The sequence below is a fragment of the Electrophorus electricus genome, chromosome 22 (genome assembly GCF_041902795.1).
Source record: "Electrophorus electricus isolate QZ-2024a chromosome 22, ASM4190279v1, whole genome shotgun sequence".
Lineage (NCBI taxonomy): Eukaryota > Metazoa > Chordata > Actinopteri > Gymnotiformes > Gymnotidae > Electrophorus > Electrophorus electricus.
In genome coordinates, this window is record NC_137518.1 from 17,685,008 (window position 1) to 17,702,901 (window position 17,894).

General features: G+C 38.0%; 2 protein-coding genes across 3 annotated transcripts in view; one reads left to right on the forward strand and one right to left on the reverse strand.

Moving 5' to 3' along the window:
- cacna2d2b (calcium channel, voltage-dependent, alpha 2/delta subunit 2b) overlaps window positions 1-3,434 on the forward strand; it is a 34,665-nt gene extending 31,231 nt beyond the window's left edge. For both annotated transcript variants that reach the window (XM_027020387.3, XM_081705869.1), the window contains exons 34-38: window positions 64-119; window positions 259-385; window positions 592-701; window positions 910-992; window positions 1,112-3,434. In XM_027020387.3, coding sequence (XP_026876188.1) covers window positions 64-119; window positions 259-385; window positions 592-701; window positions 910-992; window positions 1,112-1,213 — 478 coding nt within the window. In that variant the 3' untranslated portion in view covers window positions 1,214-3,434. The remainder of the gene's footprint in view (window positions 1-63; window positions 120-258; window positions 386-591; window positions 702-909; window positions 993-1,111) is intronic.
- Window positions 3,435-3,544: 110 nt separating this feature from the next.
- LOC113583807 (myosin heavy chain, fast skeletal muscle-like) lies at window positions 3,545-15,364 on the reverse strand. Its single transcript, XM_027020367.3, has 39 exons — window positions 15,157-15,364; window positions 14,890-15,033; window positions 14,593-14,749; window positions 14,393-14,420; window positions 14,157-14,268; window positions 13,959-14,051; window positions 13,798-13,861; window positions 13,612-13,710; window positions 13,419-13,522; window positions 13,114-13,252; window positions 12,911-13,029; window positions 12,646-12,795; window positions 12,357-12,527; window positions 11,958-12,264; window positions 11,707-11,777; window positions 11,226-11,313; window positions 10,997-11,114; window positions 10,770-10,893; window positions 10,455-10,591; window positions 10,105-10,360; window positions 9,783-10,025; window positions 9,530-9,706; window positions 9,298-9,443; window positions 9,113-9,203; window positions 8,641-9,030; window positions 8,441-8,567; window positions 8,248-8,366; window positions 7,724-7,920; window positions 7,448-7,631; window positions 7,190-7,355; window positions 6,981-7,105; window positions 6,554-6,862; window positions 6,274-6,477; window positions 6,064-6,189; window positions 5,796-5,966; window positions 5,557-5,661; window positions 5,389-5,484; window positions 3,931-4,062; window positions 3,545-3,699 (listed from the first exon to the last, which is right to left on the reverse strand). Exons 1-39 carry the CDS (start codon window positions 15,355-15,357, stop codon window positions 3,679-3,681), a joined length of 5,811 nt encoding a protein of 1,936 aa, XP_026876168.2. The 5' UTR covers window positions 15,358-15,364; the 3' UTR covers window positions 3,545-3,678.
- Between the last annotated feature and the right edge of the window lie 2,530 nt (window positions 15,365-17,894).

Genomic DNA, 17,894 nt, shown 5'->3' on the forward strand with positions numbered 1-17,894 from the left:
CTCAACTGACATGATTATTGTTCATGTATGCAAAGGAAAAACTGTAGCTCACTCCTGTTTTAGGTCCCTACTGCAACAAGTCTTTTATGGCCTGGCTTACAACAGCTGGCTCAGCACAGGTCAGTGTGTTGTACTCTGTGTAAAATTACCATGTTTGTTTCTTAATTGGCCTTCACTGCAGGTGGTTGACTACCCTTGTTCATAGATTTAGTGATGTTTCATAAGCTGTGCTGCAGCTATGGCTGTGCTGGGTTATAGGTGATACCTTTGCTGAGGGAACTGAGACCAAAGGAAGCACCAGCTGTGTGACCATTCAGAGTCAGTTCTTCTTCACCAACACCACCAACTCATTCAATGTGCTACAAGACTGTGGAAACTGCTCCAGGTACAATAGTGTGTTGTATGTATATGTGCCTGTGTATATTGGCGAGGTTGAATTTGTGTATTTAGAATATTATAGAATCATTAACTCCTGACTAAATGCAGAATGCACTCTCTCTCTCTCTCAACCTCTCTCTTTCTCTCTCACACACATACACATGCACAATGTGACTGACCTTATCTTTGACTATATTTATCTCTGTCTTCCAGACTGTTCCATGCTAAGAGGATAGAGAACACCAACCTCCTGTTTGTGGTGGCTGAGACACTACCATGCAGCTCGTGTGAGATTGAGAGGCTCTCACAGGTCAGGACCGAGCGTATCCCTCCAGCATAGGACAGCTTGCCTCTATAGTTGGTTTTGTACTTGTGATTTACTCAGTACAAGAGTCCTTTTTCATGTGATGTTTCTGTTGTTTTGTAGCTGACAACTGATACAGTGTTACATGCAAGCCTTTTCTTTATGGTTCCCTAAGTAAACAATGGGAAAACAAATCGTGTAGTTTTTCCTTAATTTAATTTGTCAAGTTCAAGAGGAGATTCCATGTGAAGTCTTGAGCTCTGCTCGATACAGGAAAGGACCTGATAAGTGCTTTGACTACAGTGAGAAGGTAAGTGGGTCCTTTGTTCCAAAGAATTACCAAGGTCCATAGAACTTCACTCTCAGTGATTCTCCTCCTTCATTTATTCCCCGATCCCTGTCTTCTGCCCCTTTCTGTCTCTGCTTCAGGAGAATACTTCTGAATGTGGGAGGGCCCACTGTTTGCACTGTCCTGTAGGAGTCCTCATCTGGGCCCAGTTAACATTTCTTTGCCTCATCCTTCAACCTTAAGCAGTCTCTATCTCTCTATACTTTGCTCCTGTGTGCCCTCCTCAAACCCAAATCCCTTGTTCTATACCCTTGTGCTCCTCTTAGTTCCCGTTGGCCTCCCAAAACCCCTGTACCCATTTCCACCTCATTTGCACCACATTTTGAAGTGTTTTTTTTTCAAAATATCAGTTGACATTCACAGCACAGCTGGACAGGTTGATTGAGATCTTCTACAGACTCCTCTGCAACTAACATGTATGAAGTTAATTGTTATTATTTTTTATTTAAGTAAAAAGTAAAATTGCCATAAATAAACATCAGTTTGTGTTCTAAAGTGTTTGCCAAATCCAACAGTTCATTGATGACAAGATGTCTGTTGGATCTTGACCAGTGTTTATAATATTGCTACTTTTTGTTGGTCATTATAGCCCTTCTTATGAACATGTGCATCTTGCATTAGTATGGCTTCTGGTTTCTTAGCCTTTCTGTTCCTTCTTTCTCTTATTGGATTGAAGATGCCCAGGCCTTTATGGTTGCTAAAAACCTGGGGTTTTAAATGTGTTCTATATGGTTTCCCTTTAATGCATATGTTCTCTGTCTAGAGAGGATGCTCCCTTTCTGACCATTTTCTTTGTAATAAAAAGAAAGAAAAAATTAAAAAAAGACAATTTTAAACATTATACCAGATACAATATTTGTAGAATGTTCAAAGGTGTACAAAAGTGTATTGTGTACAAAAATGGCTGCCTGGTTTGCTACCCAACAGTGCCTTGGTGCACTACTCCTATTGGACAGACATGAAGTAGGGGTCTGGAGTTTGCCCAGTCCTAAGCAAATGTGAATACCTAAGAAGGATAGTGATGGGTTATAAATACTTCCAATTGGATCCCTGACAAAGGATCACAACACCACTGATTCCTGGTTTTTAGCTTAGTCTCTAGAATTGGCATGGCCTTATGCTCCCTTTTTTGAACTCTTGGCCCATACTCTTGCCTGTCTGTAGGAAAGCGATATACTACTTTGCCTGTGAGTTGTATTAATGTCAATTTGAGGTTCTAGGACAGTGCTGAGCAAAATGAGTTCAGCTTTTTTTTTGTTTTGTTTTGTTTTGGTTTTTTTTATGAGAATGTTCACTGATTGTTGCTTTCCCTGTGCATGATGGGAAAGTGGCTAGCTGACTCATAGTTCCAGGGCTAATCCCAAAATGGTTTTCAGTTTGATATGAAATGTACTGTACAGGCTTTAAGCTAAAAACTTTTAAATCCTGTTTAGTGCACTGTATGTCAATTAAGGAGTTGTTTCAGAGTTGTTTTTCCACAGGAGCACATTCATAGCTTGGAAACTGCCCCGAACTGCAACTGTTGGTCTAATTGGGCACATGCATTTTCAAAAATGTATTTCAAATATCTTCGTGGTTTTTTTAGAGCTTTTATTTTGAGATAGACGTATGTGTACTGCATGGAAAATGTTTATTGAGATGTATCTTTTTAGAAGTTTAGTTATGCCTACATTTAATGGGAATGTTTTGTTTATCTTCAAGAGATCCCAAAGCTTTGATTAGTAAATAAAAATTCAGCATTTGGCATTAGTAGGAGAAGGAACAGAAATTGACCAGCTGAAATGCATGGTCTTTTCCACACCCAAATGGCAGTTTTCTTGTAAACCAAGTTTTAGAATTATATTGGATGGTAAGTGTGAATTCTTCAATGGAATTGCTATTTTTAGCATAGGCTTGTAAAGAAAACACAGAAAATGTTTTAATAGTTAGTCCTGGAAGTATTTCCCGGAAATATTTATTTAAAAGAGCACAATGAGGAAGCCACAGACTGAGCAGGTGATAATGCATCACTGGGATCACTTGGTTTTAAGGCTTGACTTTCAATGGGTGTGATGTACTTATGTTTAAAATTAAAATATTTTAAATTTATGGCTATTTATTTGCTATTTTATTTATGTAGTCATAATATGTTATATTATACATTATGTAAAAGCCTTCTGTATTGCGATGGATTTAATAATGTCAATAGGAATGCTTGCCTCATGCCTTTTTTTCCTTCTGCTGTTTGTGAAGATTTTCCTCTTTTCTCCAGTCTTCCGTATTACTCCATTTTGTACAGATGGCACAAAAATGTTCAGAAATGCTAACTTTGTATCATATTGAGTCATTCACCTGAGAAACTAAAGAAAAAAAAAACATTTATAAGAGAACTGGTGATAAAGACATTCATATTTTTCACGTCAACTTTGTGTGAGGTGCTTGTTTGTTACTGTTGCTAGGTTTTTATAAATTGCTTGACTTTTATGAATGAGGCTCATACCTTGTAGGCTTGTATTAAAACATTTTATTTAGCACAGCACAATGAAACTGACCAACTCTTATTGGGAGGAATTAAGACACTTTCATGGTAAAAACATGGGAGGTATTTGTTTTTACATTGCACACAACTACCAAACAATTGTTACCACATCCTTCCAGTGTTCCTTCACTACTCAAGGGTATCCTTGCCCTGAAATGAAAGGAAGAAACACAGATCTCTCACTTGACATCATTTTTCACTCTTGGGCCAGGCTAAATAAAAATAAATTAATGAAACTATGGTTTCTTAAGGTCATCACAATATTAGTGAGAGTGTTTTAACATCTGAAATCTGTTCTAGCATCTCACGATGGTTTTTGAGTGTAGGTGTTTTCAAGAAATTCACTCAGATAAGCAGTATCATGCAGAAAGTGCTACTTACCTTTCCAGTGTCTCTGCTCTTGGCTCTCAGCTTGTTCACCTGGGACTCAGCGATGTCGGCGCGCTCCTGAGCTTCCTCCAGTTCATGCTGCACCTTCCTGAACCTGGACAGGTGAGTGTTAGCCTGCTCCTCCTATAGAATATGAAAATAGGACGATAAACATGGGGCTTTGTGAAATGGCAGATGTATATTATAACATAATTTTCCCCTCAAAAACACTTCAGGTAAATGTAGGTTATACATTTATGCGGTTTTGTTCACTTTAATTTCTTCATTGTTTGTGCTTTATATCAATTATCTTAACAAGCCTCTTCCTTACGTAATTGCAAAAGTCACTTTTTTATACAAAGGTGTATTTTTATTGATTGTACTCAGAGTATAAGTATTTTATTTGTCTTTTACTATCTACATATAAAATTTTTATTTGGCAAAACGGTCAGAAGGTTGTAAATAGGGGGGGCTCAGTTTAGTTCGTTTAGCTTAGCTTGCTAAGTAGCATCATGCAAGAGGTAAATGAATACGTTAGGGTTGAAAACTAAGTTAGCTAGCTAGTTAATTACTTAGGTTAGCTAGCTGGCTAGCTTGCCAGTTATGCAGAATTAGTGACGTTCTTGCTGGACAGGTAACTATATATAAAATTTGTGCAATACATTGAACTGTTTAACTAATGACATACGTTACATAACAAATCAGATAAATAAATCTGTCATTTACAAATGGAGAGAGTGCTAATCTGTGCTTTGAATGACCCACCTTCAAGAGAAATACATGTAAGGCAGGTCAACTGCATCAACTCCCTTGCAGCTAACGATGCTAAGCATCATAAGATGCTCATAAGAATATTTTATTCTCCTCTCAGGCAACATTAACATAATGCCATATGACCATTTAAATAACGAATTATTATTAATAAACAGCCTACCTCATTTGTTTCAAAATAGTCATTACAATTTTGGTAATTCTAAAAACCTGTAATTGAAATCTGTTGCGGACCATAAACCTTAGATACTTGGGTTACTTTGTGTTCATGGGCAGAAATGGATGGTGTAAAAAAGTGTATAGTGTTCACCCAGTTAACTGCTAGAAGCAGTGATTCTTGAATCTTTGTTAATGCACTAGCAATTGCGAATCCTGTAGTCAAATCTTCCTGTTGTCATCAATTACTGTTATTGGGCTCTTAGAAAATAACAGAAATATGTTGGAGCATGGTGAAACCATTTTTTAATTCTTACAGTAAGTTCAGATAATGAGGCAATTTGCATTTCCCTATTATTCTGAATATACTGTGTTGACAATAAACAAGCAAAAAAGCAAGCAAGCAAGCAAGCAAACAAAAAAAAAGTGAATTTGAGTCTTGTTTTCATGAGTGACATATATGTCTTCCCGGAGCGTTTCAGTATACCATCCCACATTTAACTACTCTGTAGAATAATTCAGCCTAAGGTTATGTCTACTTACAGCCTCCTCAGCCTGCCTCTTGTAGGCTTTCACCTTCAGCTGTAGCTTATCCACCAAATCCTGCAATCTGATCATATTCTTTTTATCCTCCTCAGTCTGTAGACAGAAGAGGATAGTTAGAGTTCTATAAAGGATTGGGAGGAAAAATCACAATAGCTGGAATTGTACCTGATAGGTAAGCTCTTTCACTCTTCTTTCATATTTTCGAACTCCTTTGATTGCATCAGCCCCACGTCTCTGCTCAGCTTCAACTTCAGCCTCCAGTTCACGAACCTAGCAACAAAGTTGTTTTAACAACAACAAAAATTACCCCTCTATTTATTTATTTATTTATTTATTTATTTGTTTGTTTGTTTGTTTGTCTATTTCTTTATTTATGTTTTTACTTGGTATGCAGCACAACCTACCCTAGACTCCAGTTTCTGGAGCTGCTTCTTTCCACCCTTCATAGCAAGACTCTCAGCCTCATCCAGACGGTGCTGCAGATCTTTGACTGTGACCTCAAGGTTCTTCTTCATCCTCTCCAGATGAGCACTGGTGTCCTGCTCTTTCTTCAGCTCCTCTGCCATCATGGCAGCCTATTGTATAAGCCATGTCATGGGTTTTGTTTACTGGTAATTCATTTTAAATTGTAAAGTGTGCATGGGTGCAAAATGTATGTACTTAAACACTCACATCAGTAATTGCCTTCTTGGCTTTCTCTTCAGCATTTCTTGCTTCCTGGATTGTATCTTCCATTTCACTTTGGATCTGCATGACCTCAGCCTCAACCTTTTTCTTGGTGTTAAGTAGGCTGGTATTCTGATTAAAGGGAAAACAAAATGGGCATTGAGATCATTTGTGAAGGAATATTAAAGGAACAGACTTATAAGATGGTAAGCTTACCTGAGAATGCAGGAGTCCCACACGCTCATTGGCATCAATCAGCTCCTGTTCAGCAACTTTGCGTCCTCTCTCTGTCTGTTCCAGTGCAGATCTCAGCTCCTCGATCTCTGCCAGCATCAGATTATTCCTTCGCTCCACCATGGCAACCTGCTCTTTCATGTCTTCCTGTCCTCTGACAGCTTCATCAAGATATAGTTGGGCATCCTGATGTGAAATGAATCATTGTTAAGAGATATATCAAGCCTTTAAACTGAGACATAAATTGAAAACTGAGATGTACCTTGAGCTGTCCCTGGACATTCCTGAGCTGTTTCTGGGCCTCAGCAGCCTGGCGGTTGGCATGGCTCAGCTGAATCTCCATCTCATTCAGGTCTCCCTCCATCTTCTTCTTCACTCTTAGGGCATCATTCCTGCTCCTGACCTCAGAATCCAGGGTGCTCTGCATGGTCTCAATCACCCTCTGACTGTTCCTCTTGATCTGTTCAATTTCTTCATCCTTCTCAGATAGCTTTCTGTCAATCTCACTTTTGACCTGGTTGAGCTCAAGCTGTACACGGAGAATCTTGGATTCCTCATGCTCAAGTGTGCCCTGGAGAGTATAAGATTATTGGTATTCATGGATGAGAAGTATCAAATTATTAATAATATAGGAATGTCATATTGAACATGAATGACCTAATGCAAAATAACCAACAAAGATGAAATACCTCTGCTTCTTCAAGAGCAGTTTGGATTTCTGATTTTTCAGTCTCTACTGTCTTCTTTGCCTTCTCCAGCTCATTTATGGTTTTTCCATTTTCTCCAAGCTGTTCTGTCAGGTCAGAGATCTCCTCTATGGAAAAAAGGCACACATTTATTTAGTATTTGATATCCTGCAGCAAAAAAAAATGTAGATGCTTATGCTTGGTTGACATACGCTGCAGATTCTTGTTCTCTCTTTTCAGAGTCTCCAGCTGGTCAAGAGCTTCCTCATATGAGTTCTTCATCTTAAAAAGCTCAGTGCTGAGAGATCGAGATTCTTTCTGAGCTCCTTCCAGTTCAGCCTGGCCTTCCTCATACTTCTGCTTCCATTCTGCCAAGATCTGACAACACCAGAGTTATTTGGGTGATTAGTTTACATGAGGAGTGACTGATGGAGACATGGAATTCTAAAAACTTCTGAAGTTCTTATTACCTTGTCAAAGTTTCTTTGTTTTTTGTCAAGAGTGGCAGCTACTGCATTTGCTCTTTCTACATCAATCATGAGATCTTCTACTTCACCCTGTAGTCTCTGTTTAGTTTTTTCCAAAGATGCACACTTCGAGTTTACAGCTTCAGTGGTTTCCTCGGCATCCTGTAGACGCTGGGCAAGTTTTTTCCTATGGATAGATTTGCAAACAATGGGATTTTTAAAAATCAAAGCTGCTTCATTTGGAGACATTTTTGTTTTTAGTAAGTTAGATTTATTTACTTAGCCTCCTCAAGCTCCTCAATACGCTGAATGGCATCTGTCTCATATTTGGTTCTCCACTGAGCCACCTCACTGTTGGCCTTGGACATTCCACGTAGAAGCTCAGCCTTGGCCTCCTGCTCTTCCTCAAACTGCTCTCTGAGCAGGTCACAGTCATGACGGGCTGATTGGACAGCATGAGCCAGGGCATTCTTTGCCTAAAGCAGTTTTTAAGTGACATTCCAAATTTTAAGTGATGTTCCACTTCCATTGTGGGAAGTTAAAGACTTTTAAACATTTTTTCCACTTTCCAGTCTTTAGAAGTTTGATTGGGCTATATAAGATTCTAAATTGTAAGACGATGTTATGGACTCTAATAAAATACATTTTTGAGGAACTTATTTGAATAACTATTAGTTATTGCATAGTGTCATGACATTTAAACGCTTTACATTATACACTTGACATTAAAATTTTGGATTGTTTTTTTCTCTATTAAAACAGAATAGTTGTCAAATTTATTTAACAGTTGACACTGTTTTTACCTTCACTTCCTCTTCAATCTGCCTTTTGAGTTCCTCAATCTGCTGAGTGTAGGCCTGCTTCCCTCTAGTCAGCTGAGAAACTAGAGATTCTTTCTCCTCTAGCTGCCGTCCAAGCTCACCTGTTTAGTGATTTTGGTTTAGTGCATTTTCATTTAAAATAAATCAGAAATTTATAGTATTCTTTCTGACTTACCATTCTCAGTAATGAGTCTGCCTTTTTGTATGCTCATGTCATTCAGCTGGCGAACATTTTCATCATATTTTGCATTTATTTCACTTAGTTGGTCCTCAAGGGTTCTGCACATTTTCTCCAGATTAGCCTGTCAGAAAAATTGGTTTATATTCAAGTTATGGAAGTCTGTTCAGTCTAATGATAAGGTCATCTACTCATACCTTGGCTTTGGCTACAGTCTCCATGTTACTAGAGAGGTCATCAATCTCCATTTTATATTCACTCTTCTCCTTCTCCAGCTTCTGTTTGACCCGCTGAAGGTTGTCGATCTGCTCTCCAAGCTCAGCAACACTGTCAGCTTGTTTCTTGCGGAGGGCAGCAGCTGTGGCTTCATGCTGCAGAGTGGACTCTTCCAGGTCACGACGCAGCTTCTGGAACTCAGCCTCACGCTTCTTGTTCATCTCAATCTGAGCAGAAGTGGCACCACCAGCTTCCTCAAGCCTCTCACTGATCTCTTCAAGTTCCCTGGAGAGATCAGCTCTCTGCTTCTCAACTTTAGCACGAGCTGCACGCTCAGCCTCAATTTCTTCTTCCAACTCCTCAATGCGAGCCTAAATGATATAAATGCATTATTTTAAACATCCCTCTCTCTCAACCGGTAATGTCAACTAATGTACAAAAATGAATGTTTACCAGCAGTTCCTTTATCTTCTTCTGAAGTTGAGCACCAACTGTCTGCTCATCTTCAATCTTGCTTAGAAATTGGCTTATTTCAAAGTCTTTCCTATTGCAGGTAATTTAAAAGGAGAGTGTTTATAAATAAATTGTCATTTTTAATTCTTATAATTAAAATAAATATTTTGGGGAAAAAAACATACTTTTTGATTTTCTCTTCAGCCTGCTGTTTATCATTCTCAAGGTCCATTATGTTCTCCTGGGCCAGTTTCAGGTCACCCTCAAGCTTCCTCTTAGCTCTCTCAAGGTCCATACGGAGCTTTTTTTCTTGTTCTAGAGAACCCTCAAGCTATGTTTTTGTGGAAAATGTTATAGTTAAGGTTGACCCTCTATGACACACATTAAATATTTCTGCATTAAAAATTAAGTTCTTACATCATCCACTTGTTGTTCAAGCTTTGTCTTGGATTTGGTCAGGGTGTTGACTTTGTCTTCTTCTGCCTGGAGGTCATCAAGGGTCTGCTGGTGTGCCTCTTGGAGGGCTTTCTTCTCTTTAGTGAGCTTGGCAATACTCTCATCCTGAGAGGCCATCTCCTCTGTCAAGTTCTTGACCTGTGAAAAAGAGCAGTGTATAAATTTTCTGTTTTTGTTCTTATAAAGGTACATGGCATTTGATTCAAATATCAACCTTGTTCTCAGTGGCATGTTTCTCCTTCTCCACTTTAGCCAAGGTGAGTTCTAGATCATCAATGTCCTTCTTCAGCTCAGAGCACTCATCCTCCAGTTTCCTCTTCTTGGCAGTCAGCTCAGCATTGATTTCCTCCTCATCTTCCAGTCTCTCACTTGTCTCTTTCAACTTAGCTTCAAGCTGGATCTTGCTCTTGATGAGCCCCTCACATCTTTCTTCAGCATCAGCAAGGTTCTCAGTTTCCTGTTAATTTAGTTTAATTTTATTAAATTTTATTTCTTGCATGGTCTGGAGACATTTTAACTACAGTTTAAGTACTTACAGCTGCCACATGCAGTTGCAGGTCATTTTTCTCCTGCAGAAGAGACACCATCTTCTCCTCAAGCTCTTTCTTCTTGGCCAGTGCCTTTGCCAGATCTTCCTTCATCTTCTCAAAGTTCTCCTTCATGGCAGCCATTTCCTTCTCAGTCTCTGCACTCTTCAGAAGAGGCTTGATCTTGAAGTACAACTTCATCCAAGGCCAGTGTTTCACATTCATGAATGAGCGGATGTTGTATTGGATAGAATAGATGGAATCTCTAGAAGTTAAGATGACTCGGGTTAATTCAAGTATGTTATCACTATGAAAATATACTAATATCTGTTCATTTGGTTTATATAAACAAAATATACCTCCTCTCCATCATCTTGACAAACTCCTTCCTCATGAGATAACCACGGCACAGAGCTTGAGTCATAGTTATAAGAGTTGCTAGTTTATCATCACGCATCTCCTCAAGGGTACCCAAGAGACCAGCTTTGAAGAACACCTATGGCAAGAGTTAATCAAAATAATGTGCAGTCCAAAGGTTGTTTGTGTAGGTATAGCAAATACATAGGGTTATTTGCGCTCGGTAGTAGAGTTACAACACTGATGTGCACTGCACTACAACTAGTCAGACTTTGCTAACATTTTGGTGATTAAACACTTTTACATGTATATCTTACCTTTGTGTGTCCAAACTTATACTGGGTGTGGTCAATGTCAATAGAGCCTAAGAGTTTCTCTGCAGCTTTTTTGTTGTCAATGAACTGTCCTTCTGGGATGACACTTGCATTCAGTACTTTGTATCTGCAAATTTATGTATTTTAGAAACATTATTATGAACTTGCTAAATAAAAAAACACTATCTCTTTGAGTTTTTAGAGTGTTTAGTTGTAGGGAAATCCTGTACCTCTGTTTGAAATCACCATAGAGGATTCTGCTGGGGAATCCCTTTCTGCAGATTCTGATTCCCTCCAGCACACCATTACATCTCAGCTGGTGGATAACCAGGAAATTCTCCATCAGACCTAGCCAAGCAAGCATGTAGGGGAATAACATCTTGGTACATTGTTGTGACATGTATTTTAACCACTGTAATAGAGTTTAGTAGAGTTGATATTCTTTTAAATTTCACTCACCTGGAGTCTTGGACTCATTTGGAATCAAGCAACGCACAAAGTGAGGGTGAGTGCTCTTCAAGTTGGTCATCAACTTTCCTAAGTTCTCCTGTAGAAAATAATGTTTTTGTGTAAATTCTAGGAATGTACAAAGTATATCACATAGCTAAATGCAATAGTATCCACCATCTTGAAGCTACAAATATACTGGTATGTCCATCAGTATCATACAATTTCTTAACTCCTTAACATGATTTAAGTTAAGAGTGTGATAATTTGGGCATGCAGTTTGCATGATGGTAATTGGTGGGCATAAACATATTTGGTGAGCAAAAACTTATGTTAGCTTCATTAGCATTATAGATCCTGTTCAAAAATAAAAAACAAAGTGGACACCAATCTTGCTTATTGACTACATTTAGGGGAATGGAAATGTTAAGAATGAACCTAAAGATATTTAAAAGTCCTCGTAACATAAGTGTTGGCTTATCACAGCACATACCCTGAACAAAGCAGATACAGTCTGGAATGAACCACCCTTCTTCTTGCCCCCTTTCTTGCTGCCAGCAGTATCTGTTTATCATTATAAATCAATAAATAAATTATTCAGCATTATTCTTGTACATCTTCAATCATTTCTAATTATAAATGTTAAGTTGGTTATATTTGAAGCCTTTCTCCTTACAATTTAATTATTACAAATTATTGCAGTTAATAAAAAAAAAACCCCCTGCCAATTATTAAATGCCATACCATCAACAGAGGAATGAGTTGCATAAAGAAGGGCCAGAAGTTTATTTGATGCCTTCTGGTACAGCTGGACAACAGATTCATTCAGGGGGTCCTTGTTCTTGTCCAGCCAGCCAACGATGTTGTAGTCCACAGTGCCAGCATAGTGCACCAGGGAGAAGTGGGCCTCTGCCTTGCCCTTTGCTGGTTTGGGCTTCTCAAAGGCCTTGGACTTGCCAAGATGCTGGTCATAGAGTTTGTTCTTGAAGGATGTGTCTGTAGCCTTGGGGAACATGCACTCCTCTTCAAGGATGGAGAAGATGCCCATTGGCTGTGGGTGATATTCAGTTTTCAATACTGAAAAATATAAGCTTGATAATTTCAGAAATATTTGCCCTTGGAGATCTGCATTAAGCCACTTACCTTCTCAATAAGTTCAATACAGGCAGCCAGGTCCATGCCAAAGTCAATGAACTCCCACTCAATTCCTTCTTTCTTGTACTCCTCTTGTTCCAGAACAAACATGTGGTGGTTGAAAAACTGTTGCAGTTTCTCATTTGTGAAGTTAATGCAGAGCTGCTCCAGAGTGTTGAACTGTCAAAAGTATAGCCAAATGCTTAACATCTTTTAACTATATTATTAAAAATATATTTAAAATACTAAAGTATAATAGAAGAATGGTATCATAATGTACAAATGTATAAAAATTTACATCAAAGATCTCAAATCCAGCAATGTCCAGCACTCCAATGAAGAACTGCCTTGGCTGCTTTGTGTCCAACATCTCATTGATTCGGATGACCATCCACAAGAACATTTTCTCGTAGACAGACTTGCAAAGAGCCATGACAGCATTGTTGACCTGAAATACAACATGTATGTAAGGTTATATGAGTTTTTACTTTACCTTGTAGAAATATTAGAGTAATTGCATTAGCTAGATAGATAGGCATACAGACAGACAGAGAATATAGTACCTGTGGTACAGTTTGGCCTTTGGTCACAAACTCATTTCCAACCTTCACTCTGGGGTAGCACAAAGCTTTCAGCATGTCAGCTGAGTTCAGGCCCATGAGATAGGCGATTTTATCAGCCACTGAAGTGGAAAAAGGTGATTATATCACATTTTTAAAATTAACAATACTGCACTAAAGTTTTGGTGATAATTAGTCATATTTACCCTCTGTGCCATCAGGCTCAGCCTGCTCCTCCCTCTGCTTCTGCTTGAACTTCATGTTGCCATGATGCATCACAGCGCCAGTCAGCTTGTAGATGTTAATTTTCTCATCGGCACTGAAGCCAAGGATGGCAATAGCAGTCTTGAGTAAGAAAAGGACAGATAACATTATTCTGCTTTTATCACTTAATATAAGATAACAATCACAAATTTAACCAACCTTTATTTTAAAACCAATGGAAAAAACAGAATTAGGTAAATAATTCCTACAGCATTAACTTGGCATGTGCTTTGGAATGGTGACCTACATCAGTTGCTATGAACTCTTCCACATCATTGATGCTCTTCACTGCGATTTCACCCTGGCTGATCATAGGGTAGTCATAGGGGTTGGTGGTGATGAGAAGTGCCTCTGCGAAAGAGAGGTTTTAAATTTGACGTTGTAGCTGGTAACATAAATATTGAAAGATTTGTCAGAAATCAGACTTTCAGATTTCATACCTAGTAGCTCAGGCTTGTGTCCAGTCATTAGCTGGTAGAAGATGTGGTAACTTCGCTCAGCAGACAGCTGGAATGTTACTCTTGACTTTTCCAGGAGATCTACAGGAAATGAAAAAAATCTAGCACACTAAATCGCAACTATTTATTAGATGGCTGACAGTTTAGTAAACAGTAGGTGTTTCTTACATGTTTCAATATCAGCAGAAGCCAGCTTTCCGGAGGATCCAAAATGGATTCTTATGAATTTACCCTGAACAGTGTCAGAAAAAAATACATGTTTAGCCCACTATTGTATAATATTCACAAGAGCTGTTATACATTGACTATTTTACTTGAATATTACTCACGAAACGAGAGGAGTTGTCATTTCTCACAGTCTTTGCATTACCATAAGCTTCCAGCAGGGGGTTGGCTGCAATGATTTGGTCCTCCAGTGACCCCTGGACATGAATAGATATGTTCAAGAGTATGGACATGATTATAGATATGTCCAAGAGAACTTAAGAGTATGAGATCAGATGCCATTAGATAACTAATGCACAGACCTGCATTTTGCCAGGAACTTGCTCTGCCTTCTTCTGTCCAGACACTGCAATTGTTGCAAAATATTGGATGACTCGTTTCGTGTTCACAGTTTTTCCTGCACCAGATTCTCCACTGAGGGTAAAACAAGCAATGTTTGGTTGGTATTAATGAGGTGTTATTTGAATAAAATATTTTATTTGGGTCCAAAAATCACTTTAAATTTTTTGACTGTTTTGACTTGCATAAAAAAACTTACGTGATCAGGATAGACTGATTTTCACGATCTAGAAGAGTCAAAGAAAATGTGATAAGCCATGAAATCCACTATTCATTCACTCTCTCCATGTTTTATGGGTCTACACAGGTGTCCTTGGAACTTCAGAGAAGCTATATAGAGTAATACAGTCTAAGTGAAGGTAGGAAGTGTTTATGCTGCTAATATTATGTTCTTTATACCTGTTAACATGAACTGATAGGCATTATCAGAGATGGAGAAGATATGGGGTGGTGCTTCAACCCTCTTTTTGCCTCTGTATCCAGTCACGACTATTGAATCATATACTGGGAGCCACTTGTAAGGGTTCACAGTGACACAGAACAACCCTGAGTAGGTCTGCAAAAATGACAGATTATTAAGCATCATTGGATACAAATTAAGTCATCTTGATTACATTAGCAAGTGTTGAAACCATTGAAACACCTGCCCTACACCATACTGATATAAAACAGACTACTTGTTCATTTAAAACTTACGTAGATCATCCATGCTGCATAACGCTCTTTGAGGTTATACAGAACAGCAGGTTCATTGAGGTGGGTCATCATGGCCATGTCCTCTATTTTGTCAAATTTGGGAGGGTTCATAGGGAAGATTGCATCCTCCTTTACTGTGATAGTCTGTTAATCATAGAGAGGTGACCGTTGGAATAGATAGATAATAAAGGTGCAGGAATGTTGATTTGATGTTAAACATGGATATATCCGTAAAGGTGTGCAAATAAATTGACAGCCTATACTTACTTTGCCACACAGTGTGTCAACAGTGGCTTTACCCCCCTCTTTACTCTTTAGTGTCCCCTTGAGGTACATCTCCTTGGGCTCAGTCACAAAATATGCTGTTTTAGCATCAAAAGGTTTGTTCTGGGCCTCAATCCTCTCCTTTTCTGGCTTGCGGAGGTAAACGGCCGCTGGGCCAAAACACTCCATCTCACTGTCTCCCATATTTGTCCTTGTTTTCAAAAAAGAGAAAAGAGTGTAAAGGAAAAATTCTCAGCCGCATTTAAATTAAAACCGAGTGCCTTGTTGAACAATTAGATTACCTTTCTTAATGTTCTGAAAGAGAATAACTGTAGTTTTGTGGATAACTGATACTGAGAAGAAAAAAAACAGCTGTATTTACCTTTTGGTCCACTCATAATTAACAAAAATCGACATATCAAACATTTAATGGTTATTTTATGGTTCCTGTTTACCATTCAACCCTGTTAGTACCCACCTTGACTGTGTTGTGTCTGTGACTGTGGATGCCTGCCTCTGCCTCTTTTATAGGAATGCTTCTGTTCACTCAGCAGAAACCACTTTCTCTATTTGGTCAGGATGTTTTTGTCTGTTCGATGACTTTCACTACATTTGGCTGTGAGTGTTTGCCATTAATAGATCCATAGATTTATATGTAGGAAATGATGTAAGCTGTTTATGTTGTATCAATAGAACTTATCTCCCTTATTTATTTTTGTAGATTTTATCAATTGAGCCATTTCAGTATGGACAGATTAATGATATTTGTAAGGGAAAAATAGCCTAACAGACTGTTGTGTTGTTTTAACTCATAGAAAGTTTGTATTTCTGTTTCTGAAAATTTTAATCTTTTATAATGATGCTGTAATATCTGCCTTTTCAGTGGACCCATCACTGGGGGACTAGAATGTATGTTTTAAAATGAAATATTAGAAATTTGCTATTGGGTGTTTCCTACATTGTTGTGTGTTTATAGACAGCAACTAAATCAAGTGACTATACTTCATTTAATAATGTCTTTGTGTGTATAGAAAAATTGTTTTAGAAGCTAATAATAATAATGTATGCTCTCAAAGAATGAGGGCTGGGCGTGGAAACAGCTGTAGTGGGCATATCTCTGGTCTTTAAAACAGTTCCCAAATTAACTGCCCTAACCTTTTGGTGTGAGTTGCAGCTGTTTAGCCTATGACCCGGATGAACAACTGGCATCTCTTATAACAATCTGGAGAATGCAGTAGTTCAAATAGGTACTGCATTAACCTATTTTTGCTCAAAAATGATTTGGAAACAGGAGTAATAATCACCTAATTACTATGCAGTGGGACAATTCTGTTCTGCTTCTGTGTTAAAGTGGTCAGAGACAGAAAAGACCTCTTTAAACTTTACTAACAAACGTAACTTGAAGAACTGTTTGGAAGTAGCAAATTGTCTCTTGAGCTGAAGGTATGAGTAAAATGTCATCCAGAATTTTTAAAAAGACTCACAAGGAACACTTGCTTGTTTTAAAAAATAACGTCATTAATAATAATCTGAAGTAAGTTTCTCTGTGGAAAAAAAGTGTGGTTATGGCTCCAGGGTGTTATATTTTTTCATAATAATAAATTACCATTTAATAACTCTTATAACTCTTGAAATGGTCATTTCACTTAATTTAAATAAAAAAGGTTGTTTCGAATCTTAAAGTAGATTTTCCAATTGTATATGTGTACATATCAATGTTTGATCACAGTCATTAGGGTTACCCTAATGTTTCTTGAATATGGTTTGAGCAAGTGCGTAGTGATGCATTTGCTCTTTTTGGTTACTATCTTGTCTCTCTATTTTTCACTTATGTGGGTCTGAGGCAGAGACCTTAAAGATCCATATTATTAAATTCATTTCACAGTTGACAATGGCATGGCTGGTCTTTAAGGCCAGCCTTCAACATTACCTTGTTTTAATGTTGTCCATGTAGGCCTAGTTATGCTTACAGAATACCAAGTGCTGCAGTTAAATTAGATTAATTAGATTTTATCATCTGGCATTGAACTTTTATATGCACATGAAATGGGATACGTTATTACCCAAAGTTATAATCAAGAAGCTGTTTGAGATGTGTTCCTTCAGAATTAAATCATTATCCTAAATTGGTACCTTATCTCTTTAAATCTCTTTCTTGGTTAGGTTCTTAGTTAGAATGTCAGAGTTTATGAAATAAATGTAAAATAATGGCAAACATCGGCATGTAGTTTCCTTGGTAGCTTCTTGATGACTGTATTATTTATTGGGATGAGACAGTTTCAGTTTATATATTTCTGTTTTTAAAAATATTTAACTCATCACCGGGACAGAAATTAATATAGGAACAACAGAAAATCTGTTTTGTTAAATCTTATGTAAAAGTTATTTTATTAATTGTCACATGCTGATGGCAGGGCACAATGCAGGATAGAAGAGCAAGTGGACTTTATTAAAAGGTATAAAACAAAAGCAAAAACAAGAACAAACCAAGCGTAACTGGGATAAAACAGAAAGAACTCAGGAGATAATCCAACTGAGCTAAACATGAGTACACTGAGCAACTATACAAACCACAATTTCACAGCAACAAAGAACCGACAACTAAGGCCAGAACAAGAGGTTTATATACACGGGGAAATGAGACAGGTGAATAGAATAGAGAGAGGGGATTCACACCACAGGAGATAAAGGTTGGAGACAACCACCAAAATTAAACTGTTTTTTGCCTTGGAAACTAAACT